At 44.4% G+C, this 18,092-nt stretch overlaps 1 protein-coding gene across 1 annotated transcript in view; it reads left to right on the top strand.

The window, feature by feature from the left end:
* Nucleotides 1–18,092, top strand: part of CCDC171 (coiled-coil domain containing 171) — a 131,892-nt gene that overhangs the window by 99,945 nt on the left and 13,855 nt on the right. The window contains exons 19-24 of the mRNA XM_040360270.1: nt 1,454–1,633; nt 7,278–7,460; nt 9,155–9,300; nt 9,921–9,975; nt 14,572–14,703; nt 15,020–15,172. Of these exons, the coding sequence (XP_040216204.1) occupies nt 1,454–1,633; nt 7,278–7,460; nt 9,155–9,300; nt 9,921–9,975; nt 14,572–14,703; nt 15,020–15,172 (849 nt within the window). The remainder of the gene's footprint in view (nt 1–1,453; nt 1,634–7,277; nt 7,461–9,154; nt 9,301–9,920; nt 9,976–14,571; nt 14,704–15,019; nt 15,173–18,092) is intronic.

The raw sequence follows: 18,092 nt of genomic DNA, 5'->3' as shown, positions 1-18,092 counted from the left end.
GCCAGTTGTCTGTGACATCTAGCAATAATTACAGTTTTAGCTCTTGGGCTTCTGATGCTTTTACAGTTTGCTCTAAAGGAGCTAATAAATGATATGCTTCTGCATTCGGTTTACGTTCAAACTGTAGTGGTGTCACAAGTAACATTAGGCCACTTCCATTCAGGACGAATCTGTGACAGATTTGTTATTTTTCTATCGAGGCTCTCCCTACGGCAGGGATATTCAATTAGCGGACCTCCAGCTGTTGCAAAACTACAAGTCCCATCATGCCTCTGCCTTTGGATGTCATGCTTGTGGCTGTCAGAGTCTTGCTATGCCTCATGGGACTTGTAGTTCTGCAACAGCTGGAGGTCCGCTAATTGCAAATCCCTGCCCTACGGCAATATATCGCAGCTATGGTAATTCATTGGTAGATGATTACAGTCGGAAATAGATCACTATTGGGTAACATTCACATGGGTGGCCGTAGGATAGTTTAAACACCGCCTCTGGGCACTGCTGCACGCTGTGCTATGGCCACATACAAACTGGCCAATGTGTCCATACACACTATGGCGTTTTCAGGAGTTTAGAGGCATATGCTTTTACGGGCAAAATGATAAAGCCCACCAAACTCAAGTTTTTGAGAGGAGCTTTCGAGCAGAAAAGACACCTAAGTGCACAAAAACACGCAAAAAAGTGTGAAGAAGCTCAAAGAAGCTTGAAAATGCACAAAAAAAAAATGAGCTGAGGCGAGGGTTTGTGGAAAAAATGCTTATGTTCAAAGAAGCTTAAAGAAGCTCAATAAAAACGCACAAAAAAGTACCAGCTTCTTTAAAGTGGTTGTAAAGTCAGAAGGTTTTTTTATCTTCATGCATTCTATGCAATAAGATAAAAAGCCTTCAGTGTGCAGCAGGCCCCCTCAGTTCCCCTAATACTTAACAGAGCCCCATTCCCATTCAGCGATGTCTACGAGTGTCTCAGCCGTTCGGGAGTCTTCATCCTGATTGGCCGAGACACAGCAGCAGTGCCATTGGCTCCCGCTGCTGTCAAAGTCAGTTAGCCAATGAGGAAAGAGGTGGCGGGTTTAAACCGCAGCTCAGTGTCTGAATGGACACACGGAGCTGCAGCTTGGCTTGGGTGCCCCCATAGCAAGCTGCTTGCTGTGGGGGCAGGAGGGAGGGGCCAGGAGCACAGAAGAGGGACCCGAGAAGAGGAGGATCTGGGATGCTCTATGCAAATCCACTGCAATAGAAGCAGGCAAGTATAACATGGTTTTTATAGAACTAAAAAAAAAACAAGACTTTACAATCACTTTAAGCTTTTAGGTAAAGAAATATAAACTCAAAAGTGTGCATGAGCCCTTAGCAGGTGGACTAATAAAATGTAGTTTGTTGTTTTTCATAGATCACTGCTCTTTCTTTCATTTAAGAAACTTGCATGTGTCTGAATTTGGTTTCTTCTTTTATGATAGGAATGTATAGCTGCCTTAAGAAACCAGATACTTGGGTTTACTACTCGTCTGCATACAGCAGAAGTAGAAAGACTATCCATGCGTCGGGAGTTGTCGGATATGAAGGAGAAATTCAGGGAATGTGGCAAAAATGCTGACAAAGCACAGAAGCTTGAAGAGAATGGCCAGCAATCTGAAAGTGTAAGTGGAGGCATAAGCAATTGTTTTATGGAGACAGGGCTTTTAACCATTCCTTACCTTATACAAAATGAAAGATACACTTTAATATCCATTGTAATGTTTTTTTTTCCCCCCAATAACTGTTTTATTAGGTATCACAGCAGTAGAGAACAGTACAAAAAATGTGATCAAAGCGCAATAGTACACCAATGTATCAAGAAGGAGAAGGCCCTCTTTGCAATCATCAAGAAACATTACAGCTTCAATAAAAGCTTAAAAAAATATATATTTTTTTAAATAACCGTTTTTACTAAGCACCGGTCAACACCGTAATACAACAAAAAGAAAAAAACTTCAGCATAGTAGCAGCAAAAACAGTGCATATCAGGATACAGTACTTCACAGGGCAGACTGCAGGGGGAGCTTGCTGACTCCATATAGAAATCGCTAGACCACAAAGTCTGCTGAAAACTACATTCAAATTCACAATAAGGAGAAATAAAGTGAAAAGAAAGAGAGGAGGGGGTCAAGGAGGGAGGAAAAGGGGGGAAGAAGAGAAACAAAACTGCAGATAGAAGAGAAGTGGGGGGGGGGGGGGGGTCGGCCGTTGGCTCAGGGCGGGTCCTCACGACGGTGCCACTCCTCTCAGACCTTATCATGCATTTCCAGTCTATCCTGCAGCCTGGCTGTCATTTTTTCCATCAGCTCTATATCTTTTATCTGTGTGTACAGATCCTTCTGAGAGGGAGGGGATTGTCGCTTCCAGTGGAGAGCAACCATGCACCTTGCAGCCGGCAAAATATGGCCAAGTAATTTTTTGGAGCACTTTGGAATTTGCAGAGGTGACACCCCTAGTAAAAATAATTTTGGGTACCCCCATAAGACTGGTCAGCAACAGCTGTGTTTCCGTCCAAAATGGCACTATCTTGGGGCAGGTCCAGTATATATGGTATAGGGTCCCCTTGGCTCCCTGACAGCGCCAACACCTATCTGAGCTGGAGGGATAAATAGCGTGGAGTACATCTGGTGTCGGGTACCAAAAATAGAGAATTTTGTAGGCGTTCTCCTTGGAAAGCGTGCAGAAGGAGCTTTTTGCCGCCTGAGACCAGATTGTCTGCCACGTTGCCGCTGGGATCTCCTTCCCCAGCACCTTTTCCCAGCGGAGCATGTACGCATGCTTACCCTGAATGGGGAAGGAGCAAGAGTGTAGGAGCTGGTATATGTCTGATATCAGACCTTGGCGAGCAGAGCCCTCTAATACCAACCTTTCGAAGGGGGTTGGCGCCAAAAATTGGAGCTTCGGGGCAAAAGATTGTGCATAGTGTCGTATCTGCAAATACCCATAAAACACCTTGCGAGGCAGATCAAATTTCTTTTGTAGATCAGAGAATGAGAGCAGCTTGTGTGTAATTGGATCCACCAGGTGGCCAAAATGGAACACGTCTCGTGTCACCCAGGGCGATGACATCTGATATGTTAGACCATCAGGCATCCTGGGGTTATACAGGAAAGAAGTCAAAAGAGATCACTCTGAGCCCAGGCCATGTGCCCGAGACAATCTATGCCAGAGCGTCCTAAGGTGAAGCATAGGCCCCAGGAGCCGGCCAGGGTCCACCTCTGCATTCGCGTTCCAGAGCAGGTTGTTTGGGTGTGTGGGTGCGAGCCATATTCTTTCAATTTCAGTCCACTTATTATAAGAGCGTTGGAGGAACCAGGGGGTGATAGCATGCAGCTGAGCTGCCTGGTAATATTTAAGTAGGTCAGGGAACCCTAGACCCCCGTCGGAGCGAGATGCCATCAGGACCGTGCGGGGTACTCTATGCCTCCCGTAGTTCCAGACAAAACGCACCAAGTCCGCCTGGAGCCTTCTCAGATCTGCATATGGAATCGGGATTGGCAATGTTTGGAAGAGGTAAAGAAGTTTGGGGAGGATGGTCATCTTCACAGAGGCCACTCTACCCAGGAGGAAAATGTGGTGAGCCCTTCACTTCTGTAATAGCTCTCTTATGGACCGGAAGAGGGGGGGGAAGTTAGTTTTATAGAGACTGGCATAGGACAGAGTGATCTGGACCCCCAGGTATTTCAGGCCCACCATCTTCCAGTGATAAGGGAAGCATTGTTGCAGATGCTGAATTTCTGCGTCTGGAATGTTGATAGGGAGAGCTACATATTTAGCCACGTTTATTTTATAGCCAGAGAGGGACTTGTATAGGTCGAGTTCCATGTGTAAGTATCATTGTAATGTTTAATGTTTTGCCAAAAGCACAGATTGAAGCTCTGCCACCATCAGGATGCCAACTCACAAAAAACAGGCTTCTGCTGCTTTTGCCAGTTTGACCTTAATTTGACTAAACTTTCCTGAGATTTCAGTAATCGGAATATACAGATGTGTCTCTCCTAAAAATATTCATACTTACCTGCTCTGTGCAGTGGTTTTGCACAGAGCAGCCTGGATCCTCCTCTTCTTGCGTCCCTCGCCGAAAACTCCTGGCCCCTCCCTCCTGTTGAGTGCCCCCACAGCAAGCGGCTTGCTACAGGGGGCACCTGAGCCGCAGCTCTGTGTGTCTATTTAGACATCGAGCTGCGGTTTGGCCCCGCCCCCTCTCTTCTCATTGACTAACTGACTTTGACAGCAGTGGGAGCCAATGGCGCCACTGCTGTGTCTTAGCCAGTTAGGAGAGAGAGTCCCGGATGGCCGAGACACTTGTGCACATCGCTGGACCGGGATGGGGTTCAGGTAAGTATTAGGGGGGCTGAAGGGGGCTGCTGCACACAGAAGGCTTTTTATCTTAATGCATAGAAGGCATTAAGATAAAAAACCTTCTGCCTTTACAACCCCTTTAATTGAACAAACTGAAGTTGGAAGCCAATTGGGTACCATGTACAGGGCTGCACCAGATATTGCACTTTCCAGTTTTAGTAAATCAACCCCATTATCATTTGCCTTGCAAGTGTTTCGGGTTCAGCGCTTAGAGTAAGACAATTTGTTTGAAATGACCAGGGCCGATCCTAGGCGGGGTGCCAGGTGTGCAGTGCACCCAGGCGCCGCAGGGGGGGGGGGCACCGAAGTGCCAGAGTGCTCCACCTCCCTCCTCCTCTCTGTATGCTTTGAAATGCCTGGTGTTACGGCGGCGACAGGGGCGGACTAAGCATTGATGTCAGCTTACTGTGGACAGCGGGTAGCAGCCATTGCTTCTAACTACATACACTGCCCAGCGATGTATGTACAGTTGGAAGCTCTGATCCTGGTTTCTATCTCCCCTTCCCCTGTAGTGTCCTGCACTCACTGTGTGATCTCTGCTTCAGATCTCCCCGCCCACTCTGCTGGGAGACTCCTGAGGCAGAGCATACTGCAGGAAGCTGAGCTGAGCTGGGGGAAGTCTGGGGAGGTTAGCTGCAAAGTTTCTGCTAGCAGGATTTGTTTTTCAGTGAAAAAGGGTCCTATCCTAGGTGACCAGGTAAACTTGAAAAGACAGCAGAGAGAGAGAGGGGGGTTGTGGAGATTAGAGTTAGCAGGAACCCCCCCAGAGCTGACAGACATTTCCCAAACTTACAGGCAGCCCTTTTTATATAAACAACCCCCAATTGCTCTGTCCAGTTAATGTGAACTTTATTTTATGACCATCCAATTTAACTGTGTTATGCTAACTCAGTACAACCCAAAACTTGCCACCTATCTAAACACTCTTTAAATAAAATAACCGTCCATAACCACTTTCTGCTGGCTGTATGCATATTTATGTGCCCTAAATGCAAACATTTCTTACCGAGAGTGTGCACTCTTTATGCTTCCAGCATGCTCCACTATTTTTAGCGGCGCTTTACCGTGGTTTTTGCGGCGCTTTTCGGCCGCTAGAGGGGCACGAAAAAGGTTTCCAAACGCCACTGCAGTGGTGCTTTGCAAGCAATTTTGACCCCTTTTCAGCCAATAGTGGGGGTTAAAAGCACCCCCTCTAGCGGCTGAAAAGTGCCGCTAAAACTACAGTAAAGCACCACTAAAACTAGCAGTGCTTTACCACTAACACTGCCAAGCCTCAGTGTGAAAATAAATATCTCCCCAACTAAAATACTTTCCCCCACAACTGCCTTCATACTATTGCACTTCCCTCCTGCATGCAGTCATCCCCTCCACACTCCTCTCCTGTATATACTGCCACTATTCTCCTGTATATACTGCCACACTCCTCTCCTTTACATAACTCCCACTGTCATACCCTCCACACTCCTTTCTTATACATACCGTCCACTGTCATACCATCCACACTCCTCTCCTGTACATACTGCCCACTGTAATCCCCTCCACACTCCTCTCCTGTACATACTGCCCACTATCATGCCATCCACACTCCTCTCCTGTACATACTGCTCACTGTCATACCCTCTACATTCCTCTCGTGTATATACTGCCACTGTCATCCCCTCCACACTCCTCTCCTGTACATACCACTCAATGTCATACCCTTCACACTCCTTTCCTGTACATACTGCCCACTGTCATCCCCTCCACACTCCTCTCCTGTACATACCACTCAATGTCATACCCTTCACACTCCTTTCCTGTACATACTGCCCACTGTCATACCCTCCGTATGCCTCTCCTGTACATACCACTCAATGTCATACCCTCCACACTCCTTTCCTGTACATACTGCCCACTGTCATACCCTCTATACTCCTCTCCTGTACATACTGCCCTCTGTCATAGTGTGGAGGGTATAACAGTGGGCAGTATGTACAGGAAAGGAGTGTGGAGGGTCTGAAAGTGGGCAGTATGTAAAGGAGAGGAGTGTGGGAGGTATGATGGCAGCCATCTTTAAACCTTGGGGACCCATAATCTCCTATTGCCCGAGGGCCCCATGAGTTGTCAGTTTTCCCCTGGGCAGGGCTGTAACAAAGTCCCGCCTCCTAGACCAGGTCCTGTAATAGATGGAACAGATGGAACACTGATCCAATGCAGTGAAATTGAATCAGTGTGATGTGTATCATAAGAGCTGGAGCTGCGGGACTTTGTTACAGCGGCCGCCCGGCAGATTATGGCAGGCTGCATTTGGTGGACACTGGCAGGCTGCATTTGGTGGACACTGGCAGGCTGCATTTGGTGGACACTGGCAGGCTGCATTTGGTGGACACTGGCAGGCTGCATTTGGTGGACACTGGCAGGCTGCATTTGGTGGGCACTGGCAGGCTGCATTTGGTGGGCACTGGCAGGCTGCAATTGGTAGGCTGAATTTGGTCGCACTGGCAGGCTGCATTTATTGGGCACAGGTAAGCTGCATTTATTGGGCACAGGTAAGCTGCATTTATTGGGCACAGGTAAGCTGCATTTATTGGGCACAGGTAGGCTGCATTTATTGGGCACAGGTAAGCTGCATTTATTGGGCACAGGTAAGCTGCATTTAAAGGGGCACTGAAAAGCTGCATTTAAAGGGGCACTGATAAGGCTGCGTTTGATGGGCACCAGTAGGCTGCCACAGAAACATTTGTAAAGGGGAGGAGTTGGTAAGATGACCATGCCCATGTGGGGGTGCCAGAAATATTTCTGCACCCAGGCACCTGTGACCCTAGGATCGGCCCTGGAAATGGCAATGCTTTTCACTCCAATTCACACATATGACAAAGTATCAGGTTCATCTCGTGCTCAAATTTGTTTTTGTTTCTTCTGAAGGTGGACCCACATGAGCAGATGAAAACTGCCTTTAAAGAATTAGGTAACGCTCTTTTGCGGGAGGATCAAACTCGAATGCTTCTGCATGAACAGTCTCAGAAATTACTAGATCTTAATTCTAAAATACAACTGCTCTCAGAGGAAGGTGCAGAAAAAGATCAAACCCTGTCAGAGGCAATCAAGGTAACGTTTCCCTTTTTGTTTTTGTTTTTGTTTTTTTTAGCACTTTATGTAAAGAGCTTTTTTTCTATGAATAAAGTAAGTCTAATACTACTACTATACAGTACTAACTTTTAGAAATATTGAGAATTTGTAACCCAAGTATTGCAATATTCATATAAAAATATTTTTTTTGGTGTGTTCTTAAAGGGGTTGTAAAGGTACAATTTTTTTTTTCCTAAATAGCTTCCTTTACCTTAGTGCAGTCCTACTTCACTTACCTCATCTTTCGATTTTGTTTTTAAATGTCCTTATTTCTTCTGAGAAATCCTCACTTCCTGTTCTTCTGTATGTAACTCCACACAGTAATGTGAGGCTTTCTCCCTGGTGTGGAGTCTCGTGCCCCCCCCCTCCCTTGGACTACAGAAGAGTCAGGACGCTCTCTACATTGCAGATAGAGAAAGGAACTGTGGGTTAGTGGGCGTTCTGACTCTCCTGTAGTCCAAGGGAGGGGGTGAGCACGACACTCCACACCAGGGAGAAAGCCTTGCATTACTGTGTGGAGTTACAGACAGAAGAACAGGAAGTGAGGATTTCTCATAACAAATAAGGTCATTTAAAAGCAAAATGGAAGGACGAGGTAAGTGAAAGAGGACTGCACTAAGGTAAAGGAAGCTATTTATCTAAAATGTACCTTTACAACCCCTTTAAAGTAAACCTATCATGAAAAAAACTTGAAAGCTGCTGCTACTAACTGGTCATAATGAAGATAGTGGATCAGGATATCTGCAAGGGAACTTGCCTATACCCTTGTATAACCTGGAACCCTTATATATCTCATGACAGGTCTACTTTTAAAGAAACCTATACTGAGAGAAATATGTAGGTTGCTATTATTGACCTGCTTCTGGAAATGCTAGTCTCCTGGTTGTCATTATGATCCAATAGCGTCAATACTTTCAGGCCCTGTACACACGATCGAACATGTTTGCTGAAACTGGTCTGCGGACCGTGTGTGTACAGCCTAGCAGACAGGTTTTTCCAGCAGACAAGTTTTAAAGCATGCTTTAAAACTTGTCGGCTGGAAACCCGTCCGTCCGACATGTCCGCTGGTTAGTACACCTAACCAGCGGACAGATATCTCCCGCATGCTTCGAATGGATTCGACGCATGCGTGGAAGTATTGTACTTCCTGGTTTGGTGACGTGGCGGCGTCAACGTCACCGCGCTGTCTGTCCGTGGGGATTTCGGTTTGATGGTGTGTACAGCCATCAGACCGAAATCTCCGCGGACCGTTTTCATCGGACATGTTCGATGGTGTGTACGAGGCCTTAGAGTTATTGACCCACATAAGTAGGCTTTGAATTCCTTATCAGCATACTTGTGCCTGGTCATTGGCTTAAGTTATTGAAGTCATATAATTACTTTAGTTAGCAAAGGTTATATGAATTACAAAGATTGACAGGATATGAATATTCACAGTATTAATACAATATGCGAAAAGGGTTGATAATAACTACCAGAACAGTAAGCACATAACAGAAAATGTTATTTTTGAAGCCATTTGATTATCATGACCGCCAGGTAAAAAGCATTTTCAGGGGAGATCAGCAGTGGCAACCTCCATATTTCCCTACTTTTAATGACGTATATGGAAGTCATGCTGGAATGTTGAGAAGTAACAGGCACATCCTTTGCGTTTTCCATGATCCTTGCAGAGTCTCACTGAGGCCAAGAAGGAGCTAGGGAGAAAAGTTCAATATTTATGTCAGCAAAGCTCATGGTTTGCGAAGTTGGAGCAGAGCAAACGTCAACTGGAAGAGAGCGTTGTCAGTGCAGAAGGTGCCCTACGTGCAGCAGCGAGGTGGGTGCCAGTTTCTTATAACAAACTAAAGCTCAATATGTGCTTTCATTCCATGCCTGGGAAAGTACAAAGCTCATGGAAAATTCACAGTGAAAACTTGACTGATTAACTCCTATAACCCTCTAGCTTTCCTATGATCTGTAAACATCTCTTGACTTTTGAATTATTCTGAAAATTTGATTATTGGGATAAAATCTGTTCCGCTGATTTTTGGTCAGACACAATAAGGCCTCTTGCACACAGATGTTTGAGCTTCTGTTTTTTTGGACGTCATTTCTGGTGTTTGTTTTGCACTAATTTGCATGTGTATCATGCACAGAATACCCTCCTGGGGAAAATGCATTCATATTTATGCGCGTATTTGCGCCCATAGCCGCAAAATACTGACCAGAAACACAGATTTTCCTATTTGATTAGTGAGGAAAACTGCTTGTTTGCACGCCTGTGTGCACAGGCACATTTTAAATAATGGCCTACATTTTAGCTTGTAAAAAAAACCCCACTATATTAAGCTTTTTTAAGCTGCAGTCTGCAAGATGCCCAAGTGTGAAACTGTTTTTAAGTTGCAGTCAAATTGCTTGGCTGTGGTAATAATAGTAGGTTTATATGTGATTTTCCAGGGATAAAGAAATCTTGGTGAGCTACATGAAGTCTGTTTCAGCTGCCTTTCAAAAGGTACCAATGTTTGTAACTTTTGTTATTATGCCAAGATGTAACTTGTTTTATTTTGACCATAAGCAAATTCTTGTTTTAGTTTAGCTTACCAAATAGACCATAACGTATATGTCTATACAACTGTTTTTGCAACTTCAAAAAAATATGGGTGTGCATGCTGGGTGGTGGAGATGCACTTACAGCATGTGCAGAAGATACAAATAATTCTCCAGACCATCATTTGAAATTATAAAAAATGTTGGGATAGTGGCGCTGCAGATTGAATCACCCTAGGTGATTCAATTTGAAAACCTCTAATTCAAGTGTTTTCAAGGACCTAGAGCATGCACAGATATAAGGAGGGCAATTTGAAAACATAGAGAGACTGAGGTACAGATGACTATTTCTGTAAATTACTCAGACCTGGGCTCTCAAGATGTGCATTAGGAATAAGCTTAGGCATTTTTGAATCCTAGTTCCAATCCTCCTGAGCGAGGCTGCCAGGAAGCGGCCATCTGTACTGGGCCAATCATCTGGCCAAGGCATTCCCTGGCCTGCAGCCACCTGTGTGTGTGTGTGTGTGTGTGTGTGTGTGTGTGTGTGTGTGTGTGTGTGTGTGTGTGTGTGTGTGTGTGTGTGTGTGTGTATATACACAAGAAATGTGTATACAGTGCCTTGAAAAAGTAGTCGTACCCCTTGAAATTTTCCACATTTTGTCATGTTACAACCAAAAATATAAATGTATTGTATGTGATCGACCAACAAAAAGTGGCACATAATTGTGAAGTGAAAGGAAAATTATAAATGGTTTTCCAAATTTTTTACAAATAAAGATCTGAAAAAAGTGTGGCGTGCATTTGTATTCAGCCCCCTTTACTCAGATACCCCTAACTAAAATCTAGTGGAACCAGTTTGTAACGGTCAGCACCGTTTACAATATCCCTTCCATCAGTCACGACAGCTTATCTGACACTCCAACCAACAGGACCCGATCCATCCCATTTCTCAGAATAACCGAGACACACAGCTCTGGGTTCTGGTTTCAAATGAATGACATCTTTAATGGTACACTCTCAGGGTTTTATACAGTTCAATCATGAAAGGAACAAAGAGACTCTCCACCCCCCTCATCACACACTGGGGCTTCAATACACCTTCAGATGGGCTAATTACTAATCGGTATCCAGACATTTTGGCGCCGGGCTGACATTTTTAACATGACCTAATTACTACACCTGAGAAGTCACATTCCACATCTTAGACAGACGTTCTGTCTCTGCATACAGCTTGACAAGTTCCATTCCACATCTTATATCCATAGAATTCACACAAAGAAGCATCACACAATGAGAGGTCTTTCAGAAGCAGACTCAATTAGCATGTCAACAGTCTACACAGAGGAATGAGTCACTATTGACCGGTTGGGTCAACATTAACCAACAACTTGCAATATGAACTATCAGTAATGTCCCATCTCATGTAATTTCTAATTAATATTTCTCAGTCACCCTATGCCCAAAAGGGACACAGGGTGACCCTAGACACAAGTTATTAGTGACGCTGGCACAGGAGTACCCCTCATCCTTCCAAAGTCTCTGTTTGTCATGGGTCATTCCGTTACACAGTTGCCTTCAGAAGTCACCTAATTTAGTAAATAGAGTCCACCTGTGTGTAATTTAATCTCAGTATAAATACAGCTGTTCTGTGAAGCCCTCAGAGGTTTCTTAGAGATCCTTGGAGAACAAACCTCATCATGAAGGCCAAGGGACACACCAGACAGGTCAGGGATAAAGCTGTGGAGAAGTTTAAAGCAGGGTTAGGTTATAAAAAAATATTCCAAGCTTTGAACATCTCAAGGAGCACGGTTTAATCCATTATCTGAAAATGGAAAGAGTGTGGCACAACTGCAAACCTACCAAGACATGGCCATCCACCTAAACTGACAGGCCAGGCAAGGAGAGCATTAATCAGAGAAGCAGCCATGAGGCCCATGGTAACTCTGGAGGAGCTGCAGAGATCCACAGCTCAGGTGGGAGAATCTGTCCACAGGACAACTATTAGTCGTGCTCTCCACAAATCTGACCTTTATGGAAGAGTGGCAAGAAGAAAGCCATAAGAAGTCCGTTTGTATTATTATGTAGATTGTATTAAAATGTGGAAAATATCAAGGGGTATAAATACTCTTTGAAGGCACTGTACATGCGGCTGTGAGACAAGGGGATTCCTTTGGGTGCTTATGATTGCCCCAGTACAAACCGCTTCCTGGGGGGCTCAGTCATGGATTTGGACTAGATTTTGAACATGCCGGAGCTGACCTCTACTGGGGATGAGGGAGGGGACACAAAGGTGTCAACAAAAAATAAAATCTAACCTCAGATCAGGGCCACATTACCCCCTATTGGACACCCAGTCACTACTAAATAATAATGGTCTGGTCAAAAATACCTACATTACAAATATTACCAACATAAGAAAGGAATGTTGATCTAGAAATCAGAAAAAAAAACCCTGGTGTATTAACCGACAAATCGCTACAATATGTCACAGTATTCAAAAATGTTATACTGTATATACTTTTATCACTACCCTCCATCCAGCTGAGTAAATAGATACCTAACATGTCACCCTTCAAAATTGCACACACTCGTGGAATGGCGCCAAACTTCGCTACTTAAAAATCCCCATAGGCGACATTAGTTACAGAGGAGGTCTAGGGCCAAAATTATTGCTCTCGCTCTAACGTTTGCAGCGATACCTCACATGTGTGGCTTGAACACCGTTTTCATATGTGGGCGGGACTTACGTATGCGTTCGCTTCTGTATGCGGGGACAGGGGCGCTTTAAAAAAATATATATTATTTTATTGTTAATTTTACTTTTATTTTAGTTTGACACGTTTTTCAGCAAAAAAAAAAATTTGGATCACTTTTATTCCTATTATAAGGAATGCAAACATCCCTTGTAATAGGAATATGGCATGACAGGTCCTCTTTACAGTGAGATATGGGGTCAATAAGACCTCACATCTGTCTTTTTTTTTCCGCTCAACCCAGCAGGGCTGAATGAAAAAAACTGACAGCTCAGGAGGAGCTAATGTACTAACTATATGATGTTAGTACAGCGAACTCCCCTGCTGTGTTATTCTGTTCTGACAGGTGGTAGCCTCAAACGTTTTATTGTTTTGTTCCCACAAATAGAGCTTTAATTTGGGGGTATTTGATCACCACTGGGGTTTTTATTTTTTGCTAAGCTAAACAAAAAAAAAAAAAAAAAAAAACACATTTTGAAAAAAAAAATAGTTTTTGTTTGTTTCTGTTATAAAATGTTATAAATGAGTACTTTTTCTACTTCACTGATGGGCACCGATTAGGCGGCACTGATGGGTATTGATAGGTGGCACTGAGGGCACTGAAATTCTTCTCTGATGGGTACTTATGGGTGGCACCAATGGGCACTGATGGACACTGATGGCACTGACAGGCATTACTGATCTGCATTTATGGGCACTGATTGGCATCCCTGGTGGTCATCCATGGTGGACATCCCTGGTGATCCTAGGTGGGTGCGCTAATAATTAGCGCAGACCCCCCTGTCAGGAGAGCAACCGATCGGCTCTCCTCTACTCACATCAGTCAGCCACGATGGGGGAAATGCCGATACACGGCTTTTCCTGTTTACACTGTGATTGGACACGGCTGATCTCACGTGGTAAAAAGCCTCCATCAGAGGCTCTTTACCTAGATTGGAGTTGCGCTGTTTTAGACTGACACACCGCATCACCAATCGCTGCAGGCCCCCACGGGCACACGCTGGCTTGTTATCCTGAAAAGACGTCATGTGACGTCCAGTAAGGATAACGGAACCATCGCCTGGCCGCCATCCTACCATAGGCTGGGAAGTGGTTAAACAACAGAAATTCTACAGAGCAAGGAACAATATCAGTTAAATAGTTTATCCCAAATAGTTAATATTTTGGTTAGGTCATAAAGGCTTTACTCTTGCAGTGCTGAGGCGCATACACCGTGAATTGACCATTGATTTATGCTGATGGAGTCAACAGGTGCTCTGTGCAGACAGCCCATGTAAATCTTTGGAGACACGGGGGCTGCATGGTCACAGTTGCTTATCCTAATTTGACAGGTGAGCAGCCCCGAATGTTCTCTGATTAGATGAGGTAGAGATGTACAGTGACATCATAAACTCCACCTTATCGAGTCAGAGAACACTTTGTATCGATGAAAAAAATACAAGGCATTTTGCGAATGGTGACAGCACCAAGTGAGCATCCCTAGGAGAAGCTGGTTGAAAAAAGATCACCACAGTAGCGCCAACTACTGACAGTGATTGTCAGCTTCCTCGGCAGCCCCTCAGGTATGAGATATGTATACTTTACATTGGTCCAAGCTGGGTGGAGGGATGTTGGCAGATCCATATTAATTACCATGGTTTTGGAATGAGATATGTTATGATGTAAGAATCCAATAAAGAATGTGCATTGAGTTCAGTTTTAATGCCTGTGTGTGTGTTTTTTTTTTCATATTTTTTTAAACAGCTGATCTTGAGTGTATTTGTTAATGACTAATACTATTGGTTGTTTTCTATATATTCTTCATTTAGATCAGAGATGAGGCATCGATATCCCGGGCGACATCCACACAGCATGATGCACCAATCCAGCTTCCAAAGTTAACCCTTAATATGTTTGAAATGGAAGAAAGCACTGGAGGGACAGAGTTTAAAATATGCCAGGTCCTTTTCGTATATCCATAAAATATATTATTTTATAATATGAATGCAATACAGACAAAATCTAATGCTGGCCATACACTGTTAGGGTTTTTTATTTTTTTTATTTAGCTACTAAGGTTAGGTTCACACCATGCGAATTTTATGTGGGATTTCCCTGCAACCAATTCCCATAGCAGGAGAGGCTGGTTCACACACCTCCAATGGAGCTCCGGTGCGAATTGTACAGGAGCCCTGTGCATCTTTTGGCCTGTTTCAGGTCCCAAAGTGGTATGTTATGCATTACCTTATCTTACTATTGTTTTTTTTCTCCCTACAGGTTATGATAAGAAATTTCCTAGATGTCTACCAATTTGCACGCACCAAAGCAACAGCACTTGAAAGAGAAATAACCTTAAATGAGAAGCACATATCCAGTCTCAAGTCAGAGCTACACTCTGCATGCTTGCGAGAGAAAAAAGACCTATTTCCGGTAACTGTGCTTTGTCATTATATAAGGCTTTGTTTATTTAAAGCCAAAATTTCATCTTTTTTTTTTAAATCACCACAAGGGATAGTACTTACATTCATGTCAGGTACGTACTGACCGAGATGCTAAGTGAGACGGCTCACCTTTGAGACCCAGTGCACTCCGCCCCCTGGAGTTGAGACAGGGGAGGAAGTCGCGAGGAGGCACCGTTACCAGTGAGGTAGTTGGACTTGATAGCAGGTGCTGGACAGAAGACTGGGCCGGTGGTACTTTTCTGGAGGCAGGTTGTAGATCAGACAGCTTCAGGTACACAGAGCAAGTTTCTGGGGCAAGACTGGAAGCGGGTCAGGGGTGCAAGCCGAGGGTCAAGAGCAGGAGAAGGTAGCAAGTCCAGAGACACAGGCCAGAGATCAGGGGTTGGAGACAACAGCAAATCCAGGGATGTAAGCCAGAGGTCAGGTTCAGGAGAGAGAGCAGAGTCGTGAGGAAATCCGGGTCAAACAAGGCAGGTACAGCAACAGAGAGTTCAGGCAGGAGCTGACGACAAACCAGCAATCTGTCATGAGACAGGGGCTGGTTTAAATAGGCCGGCAGGCCTTTTATTGGTTCTGTGGAGGTGCTCGCCCGTGCCGCCGGACTGTGCGTGCGCCGTTCGCGCATGGGCATGTGCCAGAGCGCTGTTCCACCGCACATGTGCGCCATTTGGTGACTGGCAGAGCTGGTTCCCTGACAATTAAATGAGAAGTGTTCCTTGTGCTGGTGGCCGCTGTCTTAGTTTAAATCTTCTGTCATCTGTCTCCCCACCCCCACAAACTTCTAGTACTGCAGTGGTTAATACAAAATGGCAAATAGTGAGTGTATGTGATTAATAACAAAAAAACACCCTATGTGTGTTTAGGATCACCTACACCCCACCCTCTATATGAAGACGGGGTAGATGAAATATAATCTTAAAACCTAATAAGACCGTACCTGTCAGTAGAACATCTATGATGAACACTAGCCACTCGCAGGAAACTATCACATCTAGGTACAGCTTATGAAGAAATAAATAAAATGCAGTATAGACAAAAATTTAAGTGAAATTGTAGTCCAAATAAAGTCCAATTGATCCAGTGCTCATAAATTCCTTTCCAACCGTGAAAAACAGTAGTGATAAACGAAACACCTAAGGAAAAATGTGATGATCCCCAATGAATAGAAATGCCGCCACCACTGAAATCGCTGCCGCTTACCGGATTTCCTGATCTCATAAGCGAGATCAGAATAGCTTATGGCTCATAACCCAGCCACGGTCTCTGCTCTTCCCAAACAGCGACACGCTTCCCCGACACCTCAGGACTTATGTGCACTGAAACCCCCGGTCCCGCCCACTCAGCCACCAGCAGTTTGGCTTGGCTACACGACACACTCCGCTATTGGTCGCTGCCTCACCACCATTTTTTTTTTTTTTTTTTTTTATAAACTGTACCTAGATGTGATAGTTTCCTGCGAGTGGCTGGTGTTCATCATAGATGTTCTACTGACAGGTACTGTCTTATTAGGTTTTAGGATTATATCTCATTATTTCATCTACCCCGTCTTCATATAGAGGGTGAGGTGTAGGTGATCCTATACACACATAGGGTGTTTTTTTGTTATTAATCACATACTCTCACTCTTTGCCATTTTGCATCTTCACATCGCAGCGCAGCCATTATTTATTTTACATTTGTTCTCCATGACTTATCTTACATGGTTGGTTGCAGCAGCGTACTGTGTTTAACACACATTAGCACATTTTTTTTTCTTATTGTATTCTTTGAAGACAGCGCAGTATTATTTACACTATACGGTGGTTAATACAGTCCCTGGACTTGTCATAGGCATTCATCAAGAGTGATCACTATGCCTGCCCTTTCCATCCCTCTTCTCCATTTTTAGAAGCTGTATTATAGCTTCCATCACTGAAAAGTGCTTTATGTATGTAGGAGGTGGACCTTTCAGATAGCCACGTGTCCTGCATTCAAAGAAGCTTTCCATTGCTGATACTGTGCATGTACTCGCCATGTTCCCCACACACACATACAGCCGGCTGGTTTCCTTTGCTCTCTACTTCACCACTATGTACAGCATAGAGATCTTTGGACATTTCTGGGCTCTCACTGCCTACAGTGACTGGTCACAGATGCTTTACAGTGATACTAAAGGCTGTCATTTTTTTTTTTTAACCTTATAATGCTATTGTACAGAAAGGTCGCTTTCCTCCTCTACTGGCAGTCCCCTGCCTGTGCTTTCAGCTTTTCCCTCCTCCGGGCTCCTCCTGTAACAAGCTGGGGTGTGCGCTTCGGAGGCAGGCAGTGTGTTTCCATAGTGATGCTTTAACTGGAAAATGTATTTTCTTGGCGCACATTACAGGACACAGGTCCCACCCCCTCTGGTCTTATAATTCACCCCCTATTTCCCCCTGTTACTTAACCCTCAAGAGTACAATCAGTTTGTATATGCAGTAAAGCATTCTTGTTATACTCACTGTGGAACCTAAGGGGTTAATCCTCTGCATTGTGTAAAAAGGCTGTTTGATCTTGTCTTCTCTTAACCTCCCCTTCTTCCAATGTCCCCACTCCATCTGCTGCTAGAACAGAGCCTTGGGGGCAAGATGCACATGCTCAGTTTGGTGTGTATTGCTAGAGAGTTTTTTTTCCCCATGGGAGAGTGCATGTGATCAGCACGGGGCCAATCAGCACTGTCCAGACAGAGGGTCAGGGGTCATGCAGCCTCATAAGACAATCAGGGGAAAATGAAAACTCCTCCTTTTTAAGCTTTAACCAGACACTGGTAGAAGTCACAAGACTGCTCTAATTGCTGATGAGAAAAGATATTTAGCAGTTTATATTTACTAAAATAATTGCATTTCTGTGTACTGTGGGAGACCTTTTTTTTT

This window comes from Rana temporaria, chromosome 1 (assembly GCF_905171775.1).
Source record: "Rana temporaria chromosome 1, aRanTem1.1, whole genome shotgun sequence".
Classification (NCBI taxonomy): Eukaryota; Metazoa; Chordata; class Amphibia; order Anura; family Ranidae; genus Rana; species Rana temporaria.
The sequence above is the reverse complement of the archived record's forward strand: the minus strand, read 5'-3'. Positions and strand labels throughout refer to the sequence as shown.